Genomic DNA, 19,621 nt, shown 5'->3' on the forward strand with positions numbered 1-19,621 from the left:
TTGCTGGGCCCTAGAGCTGCAAAATTACTCAAATCCAACAGTGGTGTTACTGGGGTAGAAACATGGACTTGCACAGTTCCAAGAAAAAAAAAAAAAAAAAGGGTTTAACAGATCTTTAAAAACCTCTTTGGGGAAAGCTGCATCCCTCTTCTGATGCGCATTTTATTGTTGTAGGACAAAAATGCAAAAATTACATTTGAGAACCATCTTGTGGCTGCTACTTGTTGGAGGTCCCTGCTGGTCTATTGCTCCCCCTCTGCTTCCCTTGGTCAGGACAGAAAGAGGGTTGGGGAATGGCAGCAGCACGGCCAATACAAGTGCTAAATCCCTCTCCTTGCTCTCCAAATATCCTTGAGCCAAGTATATTTGGGGTTTGATTTTTTACATGTATTCTGCTGGTTTTCTGGCAACGCTTCCAGGTTGGTCTTGGCAATTATTGAAGTTAGAAGTTACTTTTGTGGTAAGTGCTGAAATTGTTCAGGAGTCCCATACCTCGGGGACTGGGGCTCACAGCAGTACCAGGGACCTCAGGAACCACAAAAGGACCTTTCCCACCGTGCTCGGAAGAGCATCCCACACCCTGCATCCTGCTGTTGCATGCAGGTCATCTTGATGTTCCCAAGGACGGAGGACTACCTCCAGTTCAGATTAAAACCATATTATGACTGTACATTAATCCGGTATGAAGCACGCATGTGTTGCTTGGCTATAATGTCTCTTTAAATTGTGGGTATTTCAGTATTTGTCAAGGTTCCTGTTTTCTGTATAGAGGCCAAAGCTTATAGGTGGTCCTTGAATATGAATAATGAGCAGTGCATTTAGAACATAACCCTGAAAAACCTGGTTTGATATTGGTGAAATCTGACTGCTTGATTATGTGTTTTATAAGGAAGTTACGTATTTTCTGATGCGTTTGTTCCTCTAGTTCCTGGCAGCAGTTACTTTCACAAAGGCCCTCAGGAGTTCTGGGACAGTGCTCCTGTTTTCCTAAATGGAGCATTTTTTTAAGAAACAGGATTTTAACAAGGAAGGTGCTGAGCATCAGTGCATGGCCGAGCTCCCGGCTGCCCCTTCCCAGCATCTCCCTTTCCTTCCCGAACAGCGTGTGGAGGGTCCGTCTGTAAATCTTTGCCCTGTCCTACACGATCGTTTCCTACACGAGATGGCGCTCTTTGCCTTTCAATAAAGCAAAATGCAATTATTAATATTTTTTAATTATTCCCCCCGCCCCCAAGCGCTTGCCTGGCCCCAGGGATCCTCCTGGTCTGAGGACGGGAACCGGGAGCAACTCTGACCCCAGGGGTTTTCAAGCACACATGAAAGGCTGGAGGGACAAATACAAGTTTGAGAAAACACCCCACCACCTCCAACTCATTAACAAAGAGGCTGCTAATTGATTTTTCCACCTTAATTTAAGACTCCTTTGATACGGCTTTGTCCTCCAAGACCAGCTCACATGCTTTGCCCTGTCCTTGCCCTGCCCTAGCAGGCCTGTGAGCCCCAAACCCAGGGGACAAGACCCCACACTGCTCCAGGTTGGGGTGTGGACCCTGAGGAGTTCCTGCGCCACTTTTCGGCTGAGGCCTGGCTGTGGGGCTGGGCCAGGCCCCCCCTTTTTGCCTGCACTAATGGGCTCCTGCCCTCCTTCCTGGAAGAGAGGGTCGTTTGGGAGGGAAATGTGATAGGGGAGCTGATGGTGCCCTTTGCCAGATGACATTAAAAATTCATGTGCGTGATGGGCTTTTCCAAATAAGTCCAGGAAGGGTGAGTTCCTGCCTCCTCAAAGCTGCTGGCAAGCACACAGGCTGCCTGCTCCCCACCCTGCCCAGCATCCCCATCCCCCTGGGATGGGCTCTGCTCCCTCAGGCGTGGGGTGCAGTCTGGCTGTGCATGCTGGGATGAGGGATACCTCGTGTGTGGGAAGCTGGGTGCCCCACAGGATGATGGGGGTGGTGGCTGGCATGTGTTGTGGGGTGTCCTGGAGGGCAGGGATGTGGGGCAGCCAGGTGGAGTAGGATGTTGGGCACCCGGAGGACGGTGGGGAACACGGCACCCTGGGGGGAAGGGATGCGGAGTCTTTGATGGGGAGGCGTGCAGGCGCCCAAGAGGGGTAGGATGTGGGGAAGGATGCTGGTTGGGATACAGGGTGCCTTAGCAGGGAGGTACAGGGGATGTCCTGGCAGGGAGGGGCGCAGGGTGGCATGTAGGGTGCCCCGGAAAGGACAGAGGTTGGGTACTCCAGAGATGAGGGATAGGGGGATCCGGGAGGGGCTGGGGTGCCGGCGAGGGGAGCAATGAGGGGTAACGCAGCAGTGTAATATGTGGGGTGACCCGGGAGGTGGGATGCTGAGCTCCCGGGAGAGAGGGGAGGGCCGGGCGGGGCGGGGGGCGGCTCCACGTGGCTCATTAGCAGAAGGCAATTTAATATTTATGAAGAGCTCTTGTTTGAATCCCAAGTCTTCGGCTCCAGTTACAAGGAGCTGCGTCACCCTCCGATCACATGGTAATTGTTGCTATTTCCAGGATCCCAGCCTCGCAGAGTGGCACAAAAGCTCTTTTCCCTTTTCTTGTCTCCCCCCCCCCCCTTCCCCTTCTTTCTCTCTGTTTTTTGGGGTGTTCACCCCCGTGCCCCCGCCCCGGTTTCCCGCCCGCCGGTGCCGGCGGAGCGCCGGGCAGTGCCCGGGGATGCCGGGGCCGCTGCCCTGACCCGGGTCGGGCAGGAGCCGCCCCCGCCCGCCCCAGCCCGCGGAGCGGATCCGGCGGCTGCCCGCGTTTCCTCGATGAGAGCTGCCCGCCCCGGCCCGGGACTGGCTCGGCTCTAGCGCCTGGGGGGCACCCCCAAAATGACCGAGCTGGAAGGGGACTTCACTAAGCTGCTGCTGCTGAAGGAAGAGCGGATCAAGGAGCTGGAGCGGCGCTTGGGGGAGAAGGACGAGGAGATCCAGGAGCTGCGCCGGCGGCTGCACAAATGCCAGTCGGTGCTGCCAGCCCCCAGCCCGCACATCGGGCCCCGCACCACCCGGGCGCAGGGCATCTCCGCCGAGCCGCAGACGTACCGCTCCTTCCACGACCTCCGCCAGGCTTTCCGCAAGTTCACCAAGGCCGAGAGGTAAGGGGGGAACCCCTCCCGCCTGGGGTAGCCGGGAGGGAGGGGGGAAGGTGGTGGGACACCCACCTCGGCCCCCCAGAGAAGCGGCATCAACCGTGCCCGGGGGGGCTGGCGGAAGCGCCGGGGGCATTAGGGACTTTCAGCCGCCGGGAAGAAACCCTGCGGGGGATCGGAGAACCACCGCCGGCCGCCCGGCCCCGTGTCTTCCCTTCCCTCCCTTCCCCGCCGCGGCTCCGCTCCGGCTCCCCGGGGATGCTCGGCCGGGGGGGGGCGGGGGCGGGGGGGCGGCGGTGCCTCCCCGGCGCTGGGAAAAGTTTGAAGCAGTTTGAAGCAGTTTGAAGTTATTTGGCCGCCGCCCGAGAGCCGGCTCCGAGCGGGCAGCACCCCCCCCGCCCGCCCCGCTCCCCCATCCCCGCCAGGTGCTGCCCCCCCGGCCCCCCTTTCCTGCCCCCATCCTCCCAACGCTGTCCCCCAAAACCTAAAGCCCACGCTCCTCCAGCCGTGGGCTTTGCACCGGTACTTGGCTCCGGTTAACCCCCTGCACGGGTGTCAGGCACCCACGGAGGGTTGTTGGGGTTCTTTTTGGGGGGTGGGGGGGGCGTGGGGGGGGCGTCATTCAACCTGGGGTTTCTGGGATTTTCAAGTGCGTGACTCTCTTGCCTTAATACACCGTGTGAAACCGGGGAGCGCAGCGCTGCGCCGGCTCCCGGGGGATTTTGAGTGTGACGGGGAAGTTGCTGTGGGAGCGCACAAGTTCTGTGCGACTGCAGCGCGTGGGACCCGGCGTCGCTCTCCTCTGGCAGAAGCTGCCACTGGTGCTTGTTGAGTAAGAGACGGTCTGATTTCTTGCATGCACAGTGATTTATTTCAGCAAAATCGTTCCTAACAATATTTCTTGTAGCCGGGTGTATTTGGGTGCGGATCCACACCATTCTCCTCAATCTTCTCACACAATGTACCTAGCGGTCACCCAGGCCAAACTCCTGCCCTTCCCTCCGTGGTTGTCCCCTGCCCTTTGTTAAGGAGACTATTACTCATTTAAAGATAAACAAGAAACACTGGGCTTTGGGCTTTTTTAAAAAATTATTATTCTTTTTCCTGACTGTATGGGGTGATTTAATAAAACAAACAGCTATGCCCGCGGAGGTGTGCGACTGCCGGCTACGCAAGCGGAGCATGCCGGTTCATCCTTCCCCGGGTTAGCACACCCCTTCGCACCATCTGCCTGAAGCAGAGGCCACAAATTGTGGCCAGGGAGGAAACCCAGGTCCAACTTTTTCCTTTGCTGTTGCTTGTTATTTTGAAGGCTGTGATCATCTCCAGCCCTGACTACTGTAGGGGAAGGTGACAGTGAAGCCACCTGGCACCTGTGTTAACGGCAGGGACCCCGGTGCCCACCCATGTGTAATGAGTTTAGGAGTTATTAAACCTGCTCATGGCTCTAGCGAGGTTGAATCCTCGACTGATACTTTCCCCTGCTGTTCTCGGCAGGTCAGCACCACAAAACACTGAGTCCATGTGATGTTGTCAAGGTCATTTACCCCATCCTGCATCGTTCCCATCACCCAGAGATGTTTCAATGGCAGGAAAAAATCTTGGTGGGGCCTGCGGACATGTCCCTCCGGGCTGACACTTCATCCCCCCAGCATCTTACCATGCCTTGGCCTTGCTCATGGTAGCCATGACAGTGGTAACCAAGCCCGTTTGGGATTGCTCGTGGGTTTTAACTAAGGTCCACTTAATTCTTCTCCTGTCTCATTGCTGGAAGAGTGACAGGCAGCTGCATGCTGTACTGAACACGCTGCACCTGCAGCCTGCCTTTTTTCCCCTTATTGCCGCCAAATACCCACCAGTGGGTTAAATAAATGTGGTTTTGCAGGCAGTGGCTTGCCTGTTGGTCTGGTTTGGGGTTGCTGCTACGGCATCTTGAGTGCTGGGGGCTCAAGCGAGGGGGTTTTGCTGCAGCCAGTCTCTGCCAAGAGTATGACAATGTTTCCTGGATTTTGATGCCTACTGGAGGTATAAGTGGGTCTGTATGGTGCCAGCTCCCTTTAATGTCTCTGTGGGTTTCTCTGGCTTTTTCATCTGAAAACTGCTGACAGTGTTTGGGCTAACTTATTTATGGGAGTAACTTGTAGACCTATACAGTCTCCTGCCTGTGTTTCAGTGACAGCAGATGATAGTGTAATCTAAACTGTTCATCCCACAAATCTTCAGATCCCTGAGAGGTTGGAGGTGGGTAATACCTCTTTTCTAAAACCCAGAGACAACTTCCATACCATAGAAACCCCCAATATGATGTTTAGACCTGTCTGTTTTGTGCCTTGATTTCAAATTAATGCCAATAGAAAAGTTTTCATCCAGGTCCAGGATCAACCTTCAAATGCCTTTTAATCTCTGAAGATAAAGATAGAGCTATCAACAGAGTAATTAATTTTATTTGGGGCAAGCTTGTCCGTAATATACACCAACATTTACAACTCTCAAGAAGTTGAAATTAGTGAATGGGAGAACAGAAACCCAAAAAGTAGTTAAATCCCAGCTGAAAGCAGAAAATAAAAGTTTGTGTCTGGCAGTACATCGTGCCTCTTGTAACCCATCCCTGTAATGTGTAGCAGGGTCAAAGGTGTAAAGACTTGCAAAGATCCAAAGAGAAGGGGCTGTGAAAATGGAAAAAGTATTGAAAGATGTATTTTTTTTTTTCTGAGAGTGTTTTTTAATGCTGTTATTCTTCCTGATAACTTAATTGTATAAATTTTAATGGAAGAAAATAAAGCATTTCCATGTAGATGGTCACATGTATCTGATGTAAATAAGACTTTTTTTTTTTCTCCAAAATAATCAGGACACTGCTGCTTCCTACATCTGTTTTCAAAATATAAATATTTCCTGTTGTTCTCTTGATCCATTCCTGCTAGCGGAGATTTGTGTTGAGGAAAGAGATACACTTCTTGTAAATGATTAATGAATTTATATTTGTTCAGTGAGTTTTTATTCACTTGTGCCTAAACCTAATAAGCATTTCGGATCATACACAGATTTGATGTCTGATACTGCATCTGGTAGGTGCTTATTGCAATATAAAGAAGGAGAAACTATTTTTTGTTGTTTTTTCTAGTGTGGTAAGAGCTGTCCATGGCGTGACTGGATGATACAGCAATTGAGGCACTTTGCTAATGCCTCAGAAAGCAGTTCCTAGGAAGTGATCCCCAGTTGCTAAGCAAAGGCTCTGCCACGGCGTGAGCACTGTAAATGATAAATGATGCAAAAAGTAAATGCCGAGGTGTACTCAAAGCACTTGTCTAGGACTAACAGCCAGATAAGGATGGTTGGGATTTTCAAAACTGCCTCATTCCTGTGACAAGGTGCTTTCTGAAAACCTAAGGGGTACTAATCTGTGGGTTTTCAGCACCCAAAGATCACAGAATCCCAGACTGGTGGGGGCTGGAAGGGCCCTCTGGAGCTCACCCCGTCCCACCCCTGCGTGAGCAGGCACCCCCAGAGCAGGGGCACAGGGCCGCATCCAGGCGGGGGGTGAATGTCTCCAGGGAAGGGACCCCACAGCCTCTCTGGGCAGCCTGTGCCCCTGCTCTGGCACCCGCACAGGGAAGGGGTTTGGCCTCATGTTCAGGGGGAACTGCCCGTGTTCCAGCTTGTGCCCGTGGCCCCTTGGCCTGGTGTTGGGCACCGCTGAAAAGAGCCCAGTCCCATCGTCCTGACCCCTGCCCTTTAGATATTTATAAGCATTGACAAGGTTCCCTCTCAGACTTTTCTCCAGGCTAAACAGACACAGGTCCTCGTAAGAGAGATGCTCCAGTCCCCTGATAATCTTCCTAGCTCTCTGCTGGACTCTCTCCAGCAGTCCCCTGTCTTTCTTGAACTGGGGACCCCAGACAGAACTGGATGCAGCCCCCCAGATGTGGCCTCACTAGGGCAGAGCAGAGGGGGAGGAGAACCTCCCTCGCCCTGCTGCCCACACTCCTTTTCATGCACCCCCAGATACTGTTGGCCCCCTTGGCCCCAAGGGCCCGGTGCTGGCTCAGGGTCACCTTGCTGCCCCCCAGCACCCCCAGGGCCTCTCAGCAGAGCCGCTCTCCAGCAGGTCCCCCCCAGCCTGTGCTGGTGCGGGGGGCTGTTCCTCCCCAGGGGCAGGACCCTGCACTGGCTCTGGCTGAATTCCCTGAGGTTCCCCTGGGCCCAGCTCCCCAGCCTGGCCAGCTCTCGCTGGATGGCAGCACAGCCTCTGGTGTATCAGTCACTCCTCCCAGCTTGGGATCATCAGTGAACTTGCTGAGGGGATGCTCTGTCCCATTGTCCAGGTCACTGATGAATCTGTTGAACAGGACTGGACCCAGCACAGACCCCTGGACAACAGCACTGGTGACAGGCCTCCATCCAGACTCTGCTCCATTGATCACAACCCTCTGGAGCTCTGCTGTTCAGCCAGTTCTCTGTCCACCTCCCTGTCCACTCATCCAACCCACACTTCCTTAGCTTGCCTATGAGGGTGCTCTGGGAGACAGTGTCGAATGCCTTACTGAAGTCAAGATAGACAACATCCACTGCTCTCCCTCCATCGACCCAGCCAGTCACACCATCACAGAAGGCTGTCAGGTTGGTCAAGCACGAGCTTCCCTTGGTGAATCCATATTGACTACTTCTGATAACCTTCTTGTCCTCTACGTGCCTGGAGATGACCTCCAGGATGAACTATTCCATCACCTTTCCAGGCACAGAGGTGAGGCTGACTGCCCTATAGTTTCCTGGGTCCTCCTTCTTGCCCTTTTTGAAGACTGGAGTGACATTGGTTACCCTCCAGTCCTTGGGCACCTCTCCTGTCCTCCATGACCTTTCAAAGATGATGGAGAGTGGCTTGGCAAGAGCCTTTGCCAGCTCCTTTAGCACTTGTGCGTGCATCCCATGAGGGCCCATGGATTTGTGAGGATCCCGTTTGCCTCAGTGACCCAATCCTCCTCAACCAAGGGGAAGTCCTCCTTTCTCCAGATTTTCTTCCTCACCTCTGGGGGCTGGGATGCCTGAGGGCCAGCCTTAGCAGTGAAGACTGGAGCAAAGAAGGCATTCAGTAGCTCTGCCTTCTCTGCATCCTGTGTCACCAGAGCACCCACCTTGTTCAGCAGTGGGCCCGCTGTATCCCCAGTCTTCCTCGTACGGCTGATGTATTTGAAGAAGCCCTTCTGGGTATCCTTGACATCCCTTGCCAGATTCAGTTCCAAGAAGGCCTTGGCCTTCCTCGTGAAGATGCTTCATGCCACGTGAATGATTGATGTAAACCATAATCCCTGTCTTTTAATTTGTATTCTCAGTAAATTCCAGCAACTGCATTCTTTTATTCAGAGTTGCGATATCTAATTCCAGCTTAATCCTGCCTATTGGGGTCGACAAGCCTTAGTCAAACCAGGGTGACGCTAAATTACTTCTGAAACCATTAAATGTTTTGAAATAGCCACTAAATCTTTGCCCATATTAATGTGCCAGAGCCATGAAAAAAAAGGCAGTCACAGCCATACAAGCAACTATGCTTCATGCGTGTGATTATACCCTCAACTTTGCAAACTTGGTTCAGAGAATCCTCTCTCTGTGTTTTTCTGCATCTGTTTGTATCTGGCACAGTACTATAGGTTCAGTCTCAACATCATTTAAGAGAAGCAATGAGTTTCCCTATTCTTTTCCTAATAATTTCCCATCCTTCCTGGCTGCACCAGCTAACCTTATCCACAACTTTTTGACGGGTTTCCCCCTCTTTTACTTTATTTTGGGAAGCGTTTGCCACAAGATGGCAGTGGGGTCTAACATTTACGGCAAGGTATTGGGGTGTATTGTGGTTTCAGCTTCACAGCCCTGGCCCAGTCATCCTGCAGATGGTTTTCCAGATGAAAGCCCGGCATCAATCTATCATTTACCCCCTTTTCCACCTTGTCTGAGGTGCTGGGGGAGATGTGCTGCTGAGCGTGTGTGTTCACCTACAGTGTTTAAACTCAGTATTAAAGGCTATATGGTACTGTGGATGGAAGATTGGAGCAGATGCTCTCAACTTTATATAGCTCCTGACCCCAACTCTTGGCAATAAGCTGGTGTTTGATGATGGCAGGATCAACCCATCTCATAGCTGCTAAAGTCAGGCTTTGGGTACCACTTAGGCCAGGACTGACCACACAGAGGGTAAAAAATGGGCAATCTGAGAGGTCTCTAGTCCAAAACTCAAGGCAAGGACGTCCTAAAAGCTGGGCCAGGCTGCTTGGGTTACACCAGCCTAAAGCAATCCCCTGCATGACCTTACGCTTCTCCATCACTTCCCCCTCCCCCATAACACAGTTTGAGCTTGCAGCTCACCCACTGTGGCCCCCTCCACCACCCCTGGAGCTGGGGAGGGCTGGTCTGTTGATGGCTTCACCCATGCTTTGCTCCAACCACCCCAAGCATCGCAAGAGAGAGCGTCTCCCTCCCTGGGGCAGCTGGGGCTGTGCTGCTCCCTCCCTCAGCCCTCTTTCTGGGAACTCAGCTCCCAGCCGGGTGGTGGAGTTGCATTAATTTAGACATGATCTCATCATCTGCCAACCGCTAAAGCAATATCGATCCTGCATTCAGCCTCCATGTGAAAAACAACCCAACTGCTTCCCTGGTACCTGTAACAACAGTCCCTTGAGGCCTTGGGAGGCTGGAAAATGAGCTTTTGCTTTATTTTTTGTCTACTAGGGGGGCAAATGTATAACCTACTGCAAGGGTGTAACACTTCAGTTATGTTAAGGACAGTCTTTAAGCTAAGGAAAGGACATTTTGGGACCATAGCTCATCTAATATTTGATACCGTTAAGCAGCTATGCCTCAAACAGTTCAAACAGGCAAGTTTTGCTGTCTCTGGGTCTTCTGTGTGTCTGCTATCTCTCTTTAGCAATATCTCTGTCAGAATCAGCATCACTTTCCGAAGCTCAGAGGAAGGGTACAGGGGACAGCAGTAACTCTGATGTTAATTACTACTCTAAAAAATGCCTCTGTTCCCTCATGTACCCATCACTGATCTGCTCCCATCTGTTCCCAGCACACTGTTACAGTGCATTCCTTGGATGCTTTGTCCCTGGGTGACTGAGACTGAAAATCATAAGCATTTTATTAGATTAAATTAGATTGGCATAGTAAGACTTAATACTGCTCTCATTGCTTGTGGTGTCAGTAGCATGTCACTGGCCCAAAGAGAGAGGAAAATACAAGGGAGGGATGTTTGACCAGGTGTAATTTAACTTGGGCATAGCCGGAAAATACTGCAAAGGGAGTAATTAAAATGGGAGTCATACTCTGTGCTTGGACAATCTCCTCTCTAATTATTTGGATGGAGCAATTTAGACTGTGGCATGAAACAGTGAAGGATATTGAGCAAACTTTGGAGACAAGCGGGCTGTTGCATGCCGTAGGAAGAGGTATGGCTTGGGTCATTACGTCCCTCGAGAGAGCCGAGGTCAGTAAAATAAGCAGAAGAATTTGAGAGAGAGAGAGAGGAGCAAATGTTTATGGTTAATCAATTGAAACCATTTCCCTTCTTTTAATTTTTAATGGGCTGAAGTTACCACTCCCCCCCTCCCTGGGCATTGTTTTCCTTTGGCTCACAGGAGACCTGAAAAGTGAGCTGCAAGGCGGGGAAATCATGCTCCTGAAGGGCACCGGATGGCACCTCTCTGCTGGGTACAGCCAGGCGTCTGTCTGTCTATCACCAGCCGCCCTTTTCCATCGTATCTGTTCAGTGTTTCCTTGTGGGCAGAACGGCATCACCGCTACTACAGCACATGAAAGGCAGCTAAATTGAGCTTTGCCTTCCACCTCCTGCAAAAATAATATCAAGCATATATTTATTTTTATATAAAATAGGAAAAAATTAGATTATTTTGTATGATCTCTGGCCCTTGTAAAAAAGGTCAGGCAAGATGGCAGAATTAAAAATTTTCCAAGTGGTTTTTAATGAAAACTTGAAATATTTGGCTTCACTATTTATTGCTCGGCTTTGCACCGAGGAAAGCCTACGACACCATGACATGACAACCCAAACCTGACTGTCACCATCACGGCTAACAGCTCGTGCATCACCTGCTGGGTGTCAGCACACTCATACTGACACCGCACTGCACAGGGGGTGACTACGTAGTCCCTGGGGGCAGGATCAGGCCCGGGATGGGCAGGGGATGAGCTGCCGCTGCCCGTCCCCGGCTGACGCAGAGTTGTTCCCAGCAGCGTCATCACAAATTTTTTCTTCTGCCTATTTTTAAATGCCTCAGGTCATGAGGTTTTTGGTGCCTCCCTCAGGGGACTAAACCACAGGCAGACAGATACCCAGGGAGCTGCCAGATTACCATCTCACCCACCTTCTGCCCTCCCAGGACTTGCCTGCTTTGGTTACGAATCCCTGAAAATGTGATTACATGTAAGCTTGAAACCTAGGCAAGGTCATGATAAACTGCTTTTCTCTCTCAGATGTTTGATGTGAGCTCATTTAAAAAAAGTATAAAAGGGAGACAGGATTTAGCAAATGCATTGTGTAATTTTTCCTTAGTAGCTTGTGGACGTCAGTTGGTTCGGAGGAGAAAAAGGGTCCCGTGTCTCACTTGCTACTGCATTTTTAAAAGCAGTGCATAGATGTAGGCATATAAGGTATTGTAAGCTGCTTGGCCACAGTCACTCTTTATTTGACTTCTTTCTAGTCACAGCAAGTGTCATTTTTGTCAGAACTGTACCACGGAAAAGGTAATTCTCTAGTGAAAATCCCCCAGGTGGTGAAGTGTATCAAAGTAAAATGAGATTGAAAGGACTAAAATGAGACTGTGAGTCCCTCTTTGCAGCTTTACTAATGAGAAACTTCAGGAAAAAGCCTTCCCAAGATATCCACTTGGTTGCCTGCAGAGTTGATACAGGTCCTGGAAAATATCTAGCAGAGCTTGGCAAGGGGCTTCTTAAAGAGCTTTACCCTCTGCTGTGACCTCCCGGCTGGAAAAGATGAGGACTGCTCTTTTTTTATAGGGTTATTCTACATTTTGCTCACGGGTGTTCTTTCAGCATATTTGTTTCATTAGTAATAAAACCCTGTAATCACAAATGAAGCACGTGCACATGAAGGAGATTCTAAAAAAGCCAGAGGGAGGCAGGCTGAGCTCAAGAGCACACATGGGGTAGCAAAAGCTAGGATGCTCCAGACCCAACCGTGGGGACCTGCCAGTACAAATGATGATGCTCATATTTTTGGATAAAATTCACATTTAGGGTAAAGCCCAAGTTTTGTGCAAATTGCTACAAGAGAGGGGAAACAACCTCTCCATTAGTGTAATCAGACCTCTTGGCTGTGTCCAGTGGGGTCTTGAGAGGTCAAAAGATCAGGTGGAGGTCATGTACCTGAGTAAGAAAGGGACTTGCTGAGTCAGCACCCAAATCTGTCCTGCCATTGCCATGCCTTGTGGGCTCTTCGTCCTCAGGGACTGCTCTGACTCACCTGGACACAGCCCTGAGCAACCAGCTACACCTGCAAATTTGGCTATGCTGGGAGCAGACCCGAGACCGTCCAAACTAAATGTTTCTGGGTTATCTGAGATGCTGGTGACTTAGTGCTCCTGAGCGATGAGCTCTTTGAAATCAAATCTGCCAGCAAGGTGGTTGTGGCTGTACCCAGACCTCATGGCAAGAGGGTAAACCAAAGCCATGGAGAGCAGAGATGCCGTGCAGCCAGGGAGGGACAATCCTGGATTCAGAGTGGGCTCAAGTGACATCCTGGAGAGCCTGTGACCAGGACTAGGTCTGCTGTCCCCCAGAAACCGCCCACCCTGCTGCCCCCTCCAGCTTCAGTTTTGATGGCTGGTCAATGATTAGATTAATGAGATCTGCTTAGTTATCAAATGGCTTCCTCTCTTCCCAGGAAGAATTTTGAATAAATCCCAGAAAACTTGTGTCAAGGGAAAATGTTTCACTGTAGCACAAACTGGTTTAAACAATCTCAACCTAAAAAAAGATGTTCATTTGAATCCTTCTCTGCAGTTGAGCCTGGCTGTGCGCTAAACCCTTCGGCTTTCAGGGGGCGCTTTGCAATGCACTCCAATGCATTCAATTCCAGTGTAACAGAGCAGGTGTAAATTTTCATTTAAACATCTACTAGAATAGGAAATTATATATTGTCCTAAAGTACAGCTGATGGCTTTCTTGAAAGACGATGAGCTCTGAAGGACCTGCTGAAGCAGCTTTGTGTTGCATTTTCCCTTCCAAGAGATGCTGCTGTACCTCTGAAAGAGTGAGGGTCCATTAAAATAATCCATTAAAGATGTGAGGAGCGTTGTAGACTGTTATATACACTGGAGCAGGAGTGCCTGATCTCTCTAGGGCTTGGAAACCTTTCTATATTTTACAGGGTGGATATATCAAGTGGAGCTTTAATAGAGGCACATTATGGGTAGTGTGTACTTGCACAGCAGCAGGTGAACACGATATTAAAGTCTTCCTGACCTGCAATGATGTACAATTTGGGTTAGAGCCGGGAGAAAAATAAAAGCTGAAGCTATAGCTAAGCATAAAAGAAGTTTTACCTCTGTTTGACTTAAATCAGTTTTATTTTGTACTCCTTTGGCATTAGCTTTCTTCGAGTGTTTGTGGTTTTGAGACTTGTTGGTACATAGAATGGGATAAAGCATACATGTGCGGGTCCTTGTAGCAGTAAATTAAAATCTGCATGCAACAGCATCACTATTTGATTTCTTTAAACTCTTTAATGCTTCATATGCTGAGGCCCAAGATCCGTGCTCTATATTATTTATCCTGTGGTGCATGAAGGTAGGAAGGATAATTTATTGAGCAGGTGATAAGCTGAGATCCCAAACAAATATACCCAAATCCTCTGAATGGCTTAACGTGTGTGCCAAAATTTGGGTGTACGGTAGATGTCTTTGGTGTAATTATTAAGAAAAAATGCAACTTTAACAAGTGGAATCAGTGGGTGTAGCAGGAAGGAGTCCCTTAAGAAACACATCCTGAAGGTGGCTTCCAGTTGGGCTGTTTTTAATGGTTTGCAGGCATGTCAGAAGTGACTATGGTCCAGGGAAAGATGTGAGGAGAAATATTATGTTTCAAATAAGGCTGGTGGGGAGCTGTTGACTGTATCATTTAAGAATTTACCTATAAAAAAAAAAAGCTAGGCATAAATGCTTCAAATCTTCCTCCTTGCTGAAGTCCATGGTTTTATTGAAAGTCAAAAGAAAATAAATCTGTGCACTGGGAGGACTGTTGTGGAAATATGGTGAGCGTGGAAAAGTTAGATTTGCAGTGAATTGGAGAGGTGGCATGGTGAAAAGCCACGAAGGAGCAAACAGCTCTTGAGAGGCTTGGGTGGATAGCTCTGCTTTATAAAATTGCTCTGCAAATATTAGAGGGCAGTTTTGTCCTGTGTCTGTAGGAACATGCCCAGCACTTTGGGGCTGCAATGGACTTTAATATGGCTCGGCCACAAGAATATCTTTTATTTTTGCAGTCGGTGGGAATCGGCTCCCATCTGGGTTGGGATCGTTGCTACAGTCACAAGCAGAAGGAAAGGCAGGCTGCAGCGTGGCAGAGAGAATTTTCAGTAAAATAACTGGAAAGTTGCTTTAGTCTGGCAGCCTCATGGGAAAATGTTGGCAATAACAAGACTGTGTCTCCAAGAGTACTCTGAGGCATTTTTGCTTTTCATCTCCCAGCACTTATCACTGGAGGGCAGTGGTGTCTGAGAAGATGACTGAAGAAGAAAAGCACAGGTAAAGAACATGGCATAGCTCCTGGGCAACTAATCCAACACATGCTCAAGACATTGAGCATGTCATTGAGGATTAGAGTAAGGATTTTATTATTTAAGGGTATTTCCTTGTCTTGCATTACCTTAAAGTCATGTCTCGTAGCTGGGTGATGTTGGGTATGCTGTTCCTGTCCCCATCACTGTGCCATGAAACACCGCCCTGAACACATCGATGAAGCCTTGGAGGATGGGTTGCAGCACCTCTACCTTGGTTTTCCTGCCTGGACACCGAGAGGGCTCACGTGGCCTGGCCACATGGAAATAAGAAAAGTGAACCAATTTGTTGGATTTGTGTAACTTGGCTAGAAGGCAACAAGTGTGGCGAGTGGGACGAGCTCGCCTTGATGAACCGCTGGAAGAGCAGCAAGAACAGCGAGCTGTACTTCAGCATCCAGAAATGAGCTGCATGTGGGATGTCTCCAACCCACCCATATCCATTTAATGAAAGCATCTCCTTGTGTAGCCCTGAAGTTGGCTGGACCGAGGGCCACCCAAGTATGAAGAAAGCAGAGACAACCTGGACATTTATGTCAAACAGCTTCATTTCTGCATGCAAAGTCTGAGCTTGTTCACTGCAGTCAAGGGAGGAGAATATGCTATTCTGGGGCAATTTGGCTGTGTGTATTCAGCCTGGTCCATATCTACAGGCTTCATCTCGCCAGTGTGCAGCGGGCACTGGGATGTTTCACTTAAACCTTGTAGTGCAGGTGAAATACGTTGGAGTAACCCCAAACTTGACCTTTAAAAACCTGAGCCACAAATGCCTCCTTACCCCATGGTGCAGCTCTGCGGAGGCAGGAGGAGCATGGAAATCGCCTGCTGCACAGCTCTGGCCCATTATCTGTTGCCTCCCTGTGCAATGGTGTCCCCCCTTCTTTCTGCAGTCCTTTCCTATTCCGCTGACATGGATGTGGTCCTCGAAGAGCTACAAGATGGATGGATTCTCCACAATTAGCAGCTCCAGCAGTGTCATGGAGAAGGACCAAGTAGGCAAATGACGAGCAGTATTTACACACCATTGCAGATGACAGACAGTCAGAGGGCAATGAGAAGTGTTTTGGGTTTGTTTGTTTGTTTTATATATATATAATAAAGAGAATTAGAGCTGAGGCAAGCATGACAGTTCAACTTTCTCGGTAAGGGGCTGAGCTCTGGGCAGCTGAGCATGGCAAACTCGGTACATCTGTGTTTTGGGGGTGCCACCTCCTGGGTGTGGTTAGAAAAATAACAAGCTATCTCCGTGAGTCAGAGCTGAAATCGGTCTCATTTTTGGCTAGAGACAAAATTTGAAAGCCTTGCTCTGTTTATTGAAGTGAAATCCATGAGGAGCCAGGCATCGTCATACCTGAACGAGAACTTCTGTGAAGATGGTTGGCAATAAAATGGGCATGTGAAAACAAGCAAATGGCAGTGTATTTTCCTTTTTCTCCCTTTTTTTCTTCTCGTGTTGTCTTTCATTAAGAAAGTAGCAGTCATCCTTTACTTATCCAGAAACAACTGTAAATTTTCCTGGAAAAAGAGACTGTTTTCCTATTCCTTAAATACCAAGTTATTTTGGAAGGATGCGGAAAAAAATCTTGGACCTTAAAAAAAAAAAAAAGTAGACTTCTAATTTTACTTTCCTGTAAAGATAATATTGGGCAAGATTTAATTGGAGAAGTGCACCGTATAGACACAAGCAGTTTACTAACACGCTTGACTCTGTTCATGTTCTTTTCAAGACCGGAACTGGGTGTTAAATAATAGCATGAGATCTTTCCTTTACTAACATGTATTGGTTTATTTTGCAATTTGAGCCCTGATACAATAAAGTTGTTTAGAAGAGGATAATGGGATAGTTATCTCCTCAGAATAAGTATCTCCTGTTTTAAGTGTCTCACCTGGGTCTTAATATTTCCCTGGCAGAAATGCATTTTCCTTTGCTGTGATGTTCACCTACTGGCAAGGAGCTGCAGCTACCTGCAGAGCAGGAGAGCCCTTCTTTGCAGGGATCTGTTTCATTCCCAGATACTGTAACCTACAATTAAGGAATTTTATTCCCAAGTCCATAGTGGAGCCCCTGAAAAAGCCCCTAGGCGTAACCAGCTTTCTGATGAATTTGACTTGCCTGATTACTCGGCCCATCACCCTCCATGCAGCTTGGATGGCTCTTACGTTACGAAATTCAATTTTCCAGCAAGGGGGTTTCTCCGTGTAGGCTGTGTATTTACTGTGTAATTGAAGGCAAATGGTGGAAAAATGCCCTTTTGTTTTTTTTTTTTAAATACAACGTAACAGAATTAACATTTTGATGCTAAACGCAGGGAATCTTGGGGTGATGCACATTTGGCCCTTCTGTAGACAAGGTACAAACCTTGAGCACTTGACGAAACGAGAAGACTGACAGTAGCCTCCAGCAACTAATCAGGACTTGATTTGGTGTAGAAAAGAAGAAATAAGAAATCATTAAGCTCAGTGGAAATGGGGGAAAAGCATGTTTTGTGATGCTGGGGTACATCATGTTGTCTTAACCAGATGTGATTTATGTGAATGTTCCCACCACCACAAGGAGCAGGATGGAAGATGCTAAAGTCTTGGAGAAACTGCTCATTTCTTTTTGCTGCATCTGCTTTTAGACCATTGAATTTAGCTTTGCAAATGGCAAAAACTCAGACAAGTGCGATAGTACCAGGTTATGGAGGATCTCAGGATCCCTAAAAAAGACTCTGGGAGGAGGGGTCCAAAGGCAGAGCTGCAGAGCTCGTGCAAAGGGAAACCAGCAGCAGTGGTGGAGCACAGCAGTGCTATGTGCAGGTAACAGAAAAGGATGGAGAATAACTACGTGTACAGTGATTGGATTCATTATGGCAAGCATCAACAATGGTATGTACATAGGGGCTGTGGCTTGATGGCTTATGCCTTTTAGTAAATGGGAAAGCATCAGCTTATTAAAAAATAATGTGTTTGTGTCAGCAAAGGAATTGAAACAAGGATGAGGCTCAGACTGTAAATAAGGACAAATAAAGGCCATTCATGGATGCAGCACAGCAAGACACCAGAATCCCAGAATCCCAGGCTGGAAGGGACCTCAGGGATCATCTAGTCCAACCTTTCTGGGAAGAGCCCAGCCTAGACAAGGTGGCCCAGCACCCTGTCCAGACGACTCTTGAAGGTGCCCAACGTGGCCGAGCCAACCCCTTCCCTGGGAGATTATTCCAACGGTGACTGTCCTCACTGTGAAAAATTCCCTCTGGTGTCCAGTTGGAATCTCCCCAAGAGCAACTTGTGTCCATCCCCCCATGTCCTCTCCATGGGACTCCGTGTAAAAAGGGAGTCTCCATCTTCCTTGTAGCTGCCCCTTAAGTGCTGGTACATGGGGATGAGATCCCCTCTAAGCCTCCTTTTCTCAAGGCTGAACAAACCCAGCTCTCCCAGCCTACCCTTGTACGGCAGCTTCCCAGTCCTCTGATCATCTTGGTGGCCCTTCTCGGGACCCCTTCCAGCCTGGCCACATCCTTTTTGTACAGCGGGGACCAGAACTGCACACAGCACTCCAGGTGTGGCCTGACCAGCGCTGAGTAGAGCGGGATGACGACTTCTTTCTCTCTGCTGGCGATGCCCTTTTTGATGCAACCCAGCAGCCTGTTGGCCTTCTTGGCCGCAGCAGCCACTGTTCGCTCATGTTGAGCTTTCTGTCCACCAGGATCCCCAGGTCCCTTTCCACAGAGCTGCTCTCCAGCCAGGTGGATCCCAGTCTGTGCTGCGCTCCCAGATTGTTTTCCCAGGTGCAAGACCTTACACTTGTCCTTGCTGAACTTCGTAAGGTTCTTGCTGGCCCATTCTTCCAGCCTATCCAAATTTCCCTGCAGAGCAGCTCTCCCTTCCGAGTGTCTGCTTCCCCACTCAACTTGGTGTCATTTCAGATGAAATCTTCCATTTTACTTGGCGATATGAAGGACAGATGGGGATGCAGCACTCAGCCAGAGGCTGGGGGCACAGTGAGGTTTAGTCTTACCCTTTTCACAAAGTCCTGTGGTCAGTTTTGATGCCATTTCAGCCAAGATCAGTTTCTACAGGGAAAATTTTCATAGAACAACGTCCCAGGTGTTAGAATGATTTTTTATCAGTAGGTTTGCAAGTGCTTTCCTTTGGAAGTGAGTCTCTTTGCTCCCATTTTACAGATGGGGAATGTGAATAACTTAGCCAAGGTGAATGTACTGGCTAGTAGTAGGGTCAGGAGGAGACCTGAAATATCAACCACATTGATAGACGTCGCTTGGAAATGGAACATTCCCCCCTAGCTAGGCAATTCCCTAGGGGGAAAGTTGCATTTGCCCTATTTTGCCTCCTTTTTGTGTTTTCTTCTGCTAGTGACAGTGCAGAGTGGGATTGCACAGTAACCTTAAAATCGCCATCTGTTTCAAATCTTTCTAAGTAATTTCTGATGCCCTGTTCTCCTTGGGTTTGGGCATCTGTGAGGTGACATCTATTCACATACAAGCCCAGAAGAAAGGCTCCGGCTTGCTGTGTGGGCTCTGCGGAGGTGAGGTACATACCTTGTCACAGCTCACACGCTGGTGCAGCAAGGAGTCACTCCTTTGGGGAGCAGCTTGTGTGAACACCTGGGCAGACAATACACTGGCTGCTGCCTTAGCAAATTTATTTCTGTCTTAAGCTGCCCCTGTAGCTCAGAAAAGCGGCATAAAAGATTTTTGTTTGTTTGGGGT

At 49.0% G+C, this 19,621-nt stretch overlaps 1 protein-coding gene across 1 annotated transcript in view; it reads left to right on the forward strand.

Annotated features, from left to right (window-relative positions):
* Positions 1-2,596: 2,596 nt before the first annotated feature.
* The window catches only part of PRKG1 (protein kinase cGMP-dependent 1), a 532,210-nt gene continuing 515,185 nt past the window's right edge, over positions 2,597-19,621 (forward strand). The window contains exon 1 of the mRNA XM_064464568.1: positions 2,597-3,109. Coding sequence (XP_064320638.1) covers positions 2,844-3,109 — 266 coding nt within the window. The 5' untranslated portion in view covers positions 2,597-2,843. The remainder of the gene's footprint in view (positions 3,110-19,621) is intronic.

Source organism: Phalacrocorax carbo, chromosome 13, assembly GCF_963921805.1.
Source record: "Phalacrocorax carbo chromosome 13, bPhaCar2.1, whole genome shotgun sequence".
Taxonomy (NCBI): Eukaryota; Metazoa; Chordata; class Aves; order Suliformes; family Phalacrocoracidae; genus Phalacrocorax; species Phalacrocorax carbo.